Genomic DNA, 9,237 nt, shown 5'->3' with positions numbered 1-9,237 from the left:
GCACTGGCTGAAATTTAAACAGATATCGAACGACATGTCAAACCTCGAACTAACAGCAGAAATTGGACCTATTGGTGATATTTAACTGGTAGAGAGAACAAAATTATAAGAAAACCAACATTTCATATAACAAATTTTATTTTGAAAAATGTAAACGTCACTAACCATGCATACATGTTAAGACGATGCTTTACAGTTGTTAATTTTCTTCCTTTTTCCTTTTTTTTTTTACTGCTGTTGTATAGACATTATCACAATATATAATCTATGCAGTACAAAATATGTAGAAAGTTACAGCAGAGCAAGTATAGATGAAATATATAACTGTACAACTGTAATACTTCAATGTAGTGATTTATAGAGCTGAAAGTGACCCACGGAAGTATTCATATGCTGTAGACAGAACCATCCAGGAGAAGATGACACCAGTATCATTACAGTTCCCCAGAGCTGAAAGTACATATGTAAACATGTGCACACTTACTGGCACGCACATTGTCACCCACAGAGGCAGGCACACATGAATAAGCACTTGTGCACGTGCACACACGTCCCCCACAATGCACATACATGTAAGGAACAACAGCTGTAACCAGAGATGAAACTAAACCACAAATCTCAAAACAAACCCAACCCAATCCAGATTCAAACTTTCCAAAGGCAGTGGTGTTTGGATGTAGGATTTTGGCTCAGACCCATCGCTAGTTAGAATGAAATGGATACCCATTTTTTCTCTGTAGACATCCCTTCATTATTCTGTGTGTAGTGCATACACACTGCTGTGTAGGTATACACACACATACTGTACATGTTCATATATATGTGCATACACTTAAATCCATACAAAAAAAAATAATCATATACTAATGGATGGGTTTTTGCATTCTCTATTCTGGTTTATGGGCTAAACAGGTACAGCTTGGTTATTTTCTACTGCCTTAGGCTAGAGCTTTATAGAACCATAGAATGCCTTGGGTTGTAAGGGACCTCAAGGATCATTAAGCTCCAACCGCTCTGCTGCATGCAGGGCCACCAACCTCCATACTTAATACTAGACTAGGCTGCCCAGGGCCCCATCCAGCCTGGCTCTGAACCTCCAGGGGCATCCACAACCTTTCTGGGCAGCTGTTCCAGCACCTCACCACTCTCATAGCAAAGAGAGAATTATATTCCAAAATGTTGAAAATATAGATGTTCATCATACAGTTCAGTAATACAGACCATGTGTGAGCACCCAATGCATGAACACGTGGTGTGAGGGAGTAAAACAGCACCTGAAAGTCAGTTTGTAGGCATCACCTGGTGAAATAAGTAAATCAAATGGCAATGGAAAGGCAAGCTTTAGTATGCAGAGTTCATTTTTCTTTTTCTTTATAAATTGGATTCTCCAAAACAACAATGCATTTCACACAGTACAAATCCCAGAACACTTGGGAAGGAAAACCAGTTTGGATGTGAATACCTTGAAACAGGTAAGCTCCTCAGACAGCCTTTTCCTGTCTGGCTGCATGAAACAAGAAAAGCACTGAACTTCTGGGTAGAAGGTAATGAGGTTTTAAGTGTGTACACATGCTCACAGAACTAAAAACTATGGCAAATATTAATGCAATAGTCAAGGTAGGATACATACGAGAAATAGGTGTTACCAAACGTAGGCTTCCGATGTTTGGTTATAAATACGTACTTTTGCAGTTATGTAAGCAAATGCTATGCATGTATTACAAAAGCAAGGAACAAGTAATTTTCAGATATAAAGAGTTCTCACAATAAAATCTAGCTGCCTGTGGTTTACCAGGACTGCTTTATGAGAAGGAGGATGAGAAAGGAATCCTGGGCACAGGATGGGTTTAATGGAAGGGGTGAATGAGTTTCTAAGGGCAAGTCTTATATCAGCAAAAAACAATCTCTTAGACATCTGGAGGACATTAATATTCCTTTCATTTCTGTCTGTTGTCACGTACTGCAATGTTAATATTAATAAACCTGTTCCTGGGTTCTGAAGTTGAAAGAAAAAAAAATAATTAAGGCAATTTAATAGTTTGTGAGGATGCACCTCAACAGATTGCACAGGGGAATGAGGAGTAGGATACAATTCACACCTTCCCACAGCAGTTACTTCCTGAGCGTGCAGTGCCAGCTGCTGGCTGAGAAGACCAGATGGGGTCACACAGCTGGGCGGAACAACAAGAAGGTAAAAATGTGAGGTTGGTTTGGACAGGTAACCAGATCTCCAAATGCAAACTGTTCAGACTTCTTCTATCTGCAAAGCTGAGAAGAAACAATCGTGTGCAGAGTTGTAGGAGCTTGCTGTTTCTGCTGCACAAATCCCCAGACTCTCACTTCACCTATGAGAATACTGAGTGAATATTTTTTTCTACATTCAGCTCTGAAAATGACCAGTGGTTTGGAATTCGTTCGTATCCTAGAACTATCGATTATTAAGTATTTAATGGAGAGATCTGAAGCTCTAACTAGGATCTGTAGCACTTGGCCGTTTGACTGTCAGCCCAATGGACTGGTTTTGAGGTGTTTACAGCTGGGATGTTTTAAAAAAAAGTTTCAATGGTAAGTTTCAGAGAATGCACTGAATGTTTGGCTGTGTTGGCTACACGCAGACTCACAGCCTTTCCTATTAGAGGAACTGGCTCAACTGGAAATTCAGCTTTGTCCCAGTCATTTTCTTCCCCTCAAAGCCTCGAGTTATTGTTGTTAGTAATCTGTATGAGGAAAATGCATAAAATGGTCTGGATTACTATTTCAGTTAAAGATTAACTAGATTTTGTCTCTGAATAGGTTGTCCCATAATCTCTATTTCCCATAATCCTAGTACTAATAAAACATGGTGGGAGTATTCCTTCTGGAGGCTATAAAAATCTCAGTGTATCTACTGATTCATGGTGAATGTGCCGCTCTAGTGACGGGACTGGAGTGGTTCCTCCTCTGCTGAAGATTAAATGATGGTGGTGTTGGAGAAGGGGATTTTAGAACAAGCTGAACTTAGAACACAAAACCTATGACTTTTGCTGATACTTAGGTTATTTTTTCCCTCCACGTCCCTCTTGTGGTCTAATGGTAGTGACAGATGTGTTTATGACTGGAAGTGTGTGCACATGGCACAGCTGACCTGTAAAATTCCTTTAGCTGGATATCTTAATTGCGCCTTCCCTGCCTACAGCACTAGAACGCTTTTATCAGTCACAGAAACGATTGGAATGTGAATTCCTCTTACCTGAATAGTATAAAGGTTTTGCATTTTTTAAATCTCAGTGACTGAGATTTAAAAACAGAGATCTCTCGAGGTAAAACAATCAGGCTTTCCCCTGCTATATACAGTGGTTAGGCAGCTCATCCCAGACATCCAGCAATGCTTGTTTTGCAAAAGAACCCTGTTCCTTCATTGTCTGTAAATGCAGTAGTAGAACTGTGCCTAGCATGACTTCCAATTCAGAAGGGGAAATTTTCTGGAGGTGAAATTTGAGGCAAATGAACATGAGAAAATACTAAAACATTTGCACTTTGAACTGTCTGTAAATTTATGCATACAATTATAGTATTAGGAATAACGTATATATTATGGAAGTACCCATGAAACTACTCAGGAATCTATATTAGCTTCTCACAGTTAATATACAGTACAAAAAAACCTCGCAGAATTGGATCGACGCAAGCTAGAAAGTAAGATACGCGCTCATTTGGAATGGGTAAGCACTAACTTGATATCAAATGGCATGTTTGGCATAGAGAGTTTTGTTTCATCGTGCTACACTCACCTGCATTTCATAATATACAGTAAAAACAAGAAAACACCCAAAATTCCAGAATCAAAAAGACTGATTTATAGTATGCACCATCAGAACCAGCCAAAACAGCCGTGTCTTTAAGACATCACAGTGCTCTGGTTTTTTGCTGTACTTCTTACCATACAAAACATGATGAAGGTCAGCTTCCTTGTGCTCTGTCATATGCCCAAACAGCTGAGATTCCCTTTGTCTTTTAAGTAGATACTCAGAAATAACAGAGCCTTTCTTTATGCTGATATGTGTGTTTTTAAGAAACATTAAGGAGAGCTAAAATGACTTTTTTGTTGTTTTTGTAACACTTAAAAAGGCGTATTTTATTTTTCTAGTCAGAATACCTTGTAATTTTCTCTTCCTTTTGTCAGTGACCATGATTGCGATACAACAGGAAACAGAGGCTGCCTTAAGCAATTTATCTTACTAAGATACAACTGTACAGTAGGTAAGTACCTTGATAAACCAGTGATGGGCATTGGTTGTTACTGTATTCCTGTAGCTTGTTTAAAACATGTAATTTTTAAGAAAAGGATAAAGGAAATCATTCAAGTCAGCGTGGTTTGGTTTTGTGTTCTGCTGGTCCCTGCTGCTCTGCAGTGCAGAGAGCTTAAGAACTTGGAGAAAAAAGAATGCCTCTGAGATTCCGTGCCACTTTGTAATACAGTGTTACCCAGTGTAAACGCGTTTCCTTGTGATTTAGATTATTCACTTAAGGCATCTTGTTTAGAATTATTTGCTCAGAATTTTATCTGGCATAAAACAAGCAAAAATAAGTAGTCGTTTATCAATTTCATGGTGATTTTTGGAATAGGAAGTCGGTTCGGGAGCCTCTCCAGCGCGGCGCGACAAGGTGGCTTGCTGTCAAAGCAGAGGGCAGTTTCAAGAAAGAAGATCCTGCTTGGAGGCTCCCCAGTGTCGATGTATAGCCAGGAATACAAACAATAGGAGAGTCTGGTACTACATTCCAGTACTGGTTTGGTTTTTATATTGTCTGCTTTTTATTTTTTTTTTCCCCAGTGTGTGAAAGAACCCAACAAAAAGCTTCTGAGTGCAAATATATTTACAGAATAAGGCTGCGGTTAAGGGTGTGTCTTCATTGTAGTTATTGTGTAACATAAATATCCATCCCTGAGAAAGGAGAAGGAGGGGACACCATCCAACACAGTTGATTTGTAAGTGTTATGTATGTTCATGTTGTGCAATCTGGTCTTACAAAACTACTTTTTGACACCTGAGGTGAATTAAAATGTTTTTGTTTTTGTTTTTTTTTTAGATTTTCTCATTTTCTTAAAAAGAATAATCAAGAGGATCTGTTTGTGGTTGTAAAATGTATGAAATATTGAGACAGCAGGAGTCACTGAGTGGAACATGTAAGTCCTTACGTCCTTGAGGTTAGAATGGCCGCTCGTGTGGTTGGGTGAAGAAAATGTGACTGAAAATTGCAGTGGGAGGCAGCTGTTTACTGGTTTTATATATATATATAAAAAGTAGGGGGTGGGGAAAGCGACGGGGTCTTTAAAATGTGTGCAACACAAACAGAACTCCGCATTGGGTATTAGAGGCAAAGTGCTGGCATCCAGTGCAGGTAGGTCTATGGGGAGCTGGCAGGGCTCATTGTTGGACTTGAGGCATCTGAGCGGCTGTAGTCACTGACAGACCCTGTTCTTGAATTACTGCCGCTTCGTCTCTTGAGCATGCTGGGGTGGAAATTGGCGTGGCGACGGGCATGCTTGGTCAGGTGGTCGCTGCGCATGAAGCGTTTCTCACAGAGTGGGCAGCTGAACTTCTTTTCTCCAGTGTGAGTGCGGTAATGGCGGGCCAGTTCATCAGAGCGAGCAAACTTCTTGTTGCATTCCTGCCAGCTGCATTCAAATGGCCGCTCACCTGCAGGAAGTAATGTGGCATGGTTAGGAGATGCATAGTAACGTTATCCCTGTTTTTCATATGCAAAAGGTAGAACAGAAAGGTTAGGGTGAGGTGGATGCTACTTGGCAAGGGGAGAGAGGCAGTGGCGTTCTCAACCTCAGTGGGAGGCCACTGTGGAATTCCTTTTTAAAAAGTCTTTTAAATCAAACTGGTGCCTTGTTGAAGGCTACCTGTGCCCTGGCCTTTCACTGATGTCACGTTTCATATCTCTGGCAGTCTGATGGATTTTACTTTTGGAATTGTTTGTACTGAATATTCACTTCCAAGCTGTCCCCATGTTTGTCTGCCTCACTGTAAAAGTGTTATGAAGTCTATAGCTACATGAAAACAGATGCAGTGAAAGTACAGGATAGCAATTCTGAGGGACCAAATGTGAGGCTCTTACCTCGCATTCCCCACCACCATGCTTGTGTTTTCTGCATTTGCTGTGAGGTGCAGTGTTTTCTCTTGTTCGCTGCCTTAGGTCTCATTTAGGTGTATTTCAACTAGGTAAAGGTCCCACTGTGAGGGTAGTGGCATGTTACCAGTAGCTATCCTAAAACCTGTGGCCTGTGATGCTGAGCGTAGGACCAATGACCCAGTGAGCTGATGCACTTCTCAGCAGATCTCAGACATAGCAGACATCTCTCCCAGGACTGGGCACTCATGCATGGCAGTCTCAGAGGCCTGCAGTGCAGCACTTGTAGTAGCTGTGCAGCCTGAGAAGAAGGCAGCAGCTGAGATGAGCAGGATTGCTTTCAGAACTGAAGATTAAAAACTTAGGGCCCCACCAACTGGTGTACTGGATATAGTTCAGTGGCTTAAAAATAACATGCAAATTCATTCAGTGTCCTCACGAGCCTTCTCCTGTAAGCTGTTGAGAACACACCTCATTCTGCTGAAAGAAGTGAAATGTGAAATACACGGGAGGCAAATATTTTGGCTGTTTGTCATGTATCCAGTCATCTGTTGGATACATTCCTGCCTATGATGGGACATGCCAGTAAAAACAGTTGTGCAACCAAATTCACCAGTCTTCTCCTTGTGTTTTGGACACTCAACAGATGCACTTACAGGACTTTAGGACTTTGGCAACAAGAGCAATGACACGGCCTGGCAGGTGGGTCTAGCCTGTAGGTTCAAAGTTTCTCATCTTTGAGATAGGGCTTTTTTCTTTTTTCATAAGGCAACGGTCTTTGGACATTTCTGTTGCCCAAGTTAGTTTTGTTTGTTTGTTTCCATTGCAAAAGAGATCAACACACGTTCTTCACTAGAACCACTGCCCCAGGTGATGGCTGCTTTCAGACGAGGAAAACAAGGAAAACATGCAGTGTTTTCTGCTTCTGGTCAGAATACAGTGAAACTCAAAGAAAATGACATGGCATCAGACGTTCTTTCCTATGTCTAACATTTGGTAGCCAGAAGTAGGCATAACAGTTCAGTTCCAAACGAGGTTCTGGAGCAAGATTGTGTAATATCTGTGTTATCCAGCACTAGCAGTGAGTTAGTTGATGAAGATGTTTCACAACACATCTCCCTCACGCATTGCACATCAGATTTGGCTGGGATCATTCAGGGCCATGCTCACCTGTCTGATATGGTGCTAATGATGGCTGTGGTGATGATTTGACTGCCCAGCCAAACAAAATGAAAATGAGGGAGCGTGTCTTTCTGCCAGTTGCTTTCTACTCCTTGCACTCCTTCTTCCTAGGAAATGTTTTCCCCTCAGCTGTCTCTAGATTTGCTTCATATCTTCTTGGTGGTTGCCCTTCCCTGTGCTATCTGACTCCTCGCCTCACTCTAGTGGTGATCAGTTTTCTAGAGTGCTTCCCAGCTTAGCTGAGGCTTAGCAATACCTCCTCAAAGTAAAAATGTATTGTTGAGGTAATGCTGAATGGCTTGTGTAGATATGAGAGTCACTAGTCCATAAAAGCATAGAGTGCTGTCTGGAACAAACTTGTCATAATTAAGACCAAGATCTAGCTGCTGCTTCAAAACCACAGGTGAAAATTCACAGTCTGTTGTCAGACTCATCTCTCAAAGAAAAGGGATGGGGTTTTCTGTGCAGGCAAGTTGTTACATAAATGTCCTTTCACTAGCAGTAAAGCAGTCAAGAGAATGAGAGGTTATATGAATTGATGGCCTAATCGCATTAGCGAACATGCAGCCAAGATTGGAGCTTTCTTGCGTAAGCACTAACCCATGGACATGTTTTACTTACAGTTTTGCCTTTATAGAATTACTGCAGAATTTGATCCTATAAATTGATGTGGAAATGTTTACTGCTGTGTTTGAGATATTTTTTAACATGTCAAGTATGTCAGTGTGTATAGTGAGAGCTGTAATGCTGTATCTTGGCAGGAAGAATATTATCATGCTCTATGAGCCTTAGGAACAGTTATAGAGGCTCCAAAAGACAAACAGCTGTGCTTGAAAATAAAGACAGCAGAAAGAAATGCAGGCTTCTCTACTCTTCAGAGGCTGGCAAGTGATGCCTTTCAAAGATGAGTATTTAATTAACAATTTTAAGTAGCTTTGAATTTCAGTAAACCATAACCTTTGTACGTCCTCTGTCAGAGCACATCATCACGTAGCTTGTGTTTAGAATTACAAAAGGTGATCGCATTTGAGAATCACAGTCAGCTGATCTGAACTGAAGATTACACAAGCGAGAACATTTTTGGTTTCTTCCTGAACTCCACCCAGTTCAAAGGAAAAGATGTACGTACAGCTGTGTTAGGAAACTGAGTGCTCCCTGAGTAAGACTGAGCGACTTCTGCAGGTGCGCTAACTTCTGCACTGATTTCAGTGCACAGGCATAGCTCCTAATGCTGACTGTATTGTCTGCCAGAGCAGACTGCCAAAGAAACTACTGAGTTGCCCATGCTGTGGAAGCAGCATTAAAAAACACCCCTCCCTGCACTTCTGCTGAAAAGGATTCAGAAGGATGTGGGGCCAGTCTGTGCTTATGGTGTAACATGAAGTAACATAGTGCATTCTTGACTTTACCCTGATCCACATATAGTTTTGAGGACTCCCTTCTGGGATAAGTGACACTCCTACACAGTCCCTGGAGTCATCTGCTTTCTGTTTTGCCAGCTTTGTGATATTTGTCTTGCCCTGAGCATGTTGCCCAAGGAGCTGGTGGAGTCACCATCCCTGGAACTGTTAAGAAACATTTAGATGTTGTACTCTGGGACATCATGTAGTAGGCAGTATTAGTGGTAGGTGGACTAGGTGAACTGAGAGGTATTTTCCAACCTTAATGATTCTGTATCCCGCATTTGAATGACAACTAAAAAACATAGTAAGTACTGTGTAGGTTTGAGTGCACTTAAAATATAACCTATAAATGACTGAAATGCCTAAACAGATTGTGAGACTTGGGATGCATTACATTCTCATCCTCAGGCATGTGCCAAGGCTGTGAAGTCACAAAGAAATTCTTTGTTTCCTGGGACTTCAGGATTCCAAATGCAAAACCACAGTTGGTCAGGCAGAAACAATTTGCTGTGATCTTTACTCTCTTCTGCTGCTT

General features: G+C 41.2%; 1 protein-coding gene across 1 annotated transcript in view; it reads right to left on the bottom strand.

The window, feature by feature from the left end:
- Positions 1-206: 206 nt before the first annotated feature.
- Positions 207-9,237, bottom strand: part of KLF13 (KLF transcription factor 13) — a 33,710-nt gene continuing 24,679 nt past the window's right edge. The window contains exon 2 of the mRNA XM_072345723.1: positions 207-5,678. Within this exon, the coding sequence (XP_072201824.1) occupies positions 5,386-5,678 (293 nt within the window). The 3' untranslated portion in view covers positions 207-5,385. The remainder of the gene's footprint in view (positions 5,679-9,237) is intronic.

This window comes from Excalfactoria chinensis, chromosome 10 (assembly GCF_039878825.1).
Source record: "Excalfactoria chinensis isolate bCotChi1 chromosome 10, bCotChi1.hap2, whole genome shotgun sequence".
Lineage (NCBI taxonomy): Eukaryota > Metazoa > Chordata > Aves > Galliformes > Phasianidae > Excalfactoria > Excalfactoria chinensis.
Note: the sequence above shows the minus strand (reverse complement) of the source record. Positions and strands in the feature narration are given on the sequence as shown.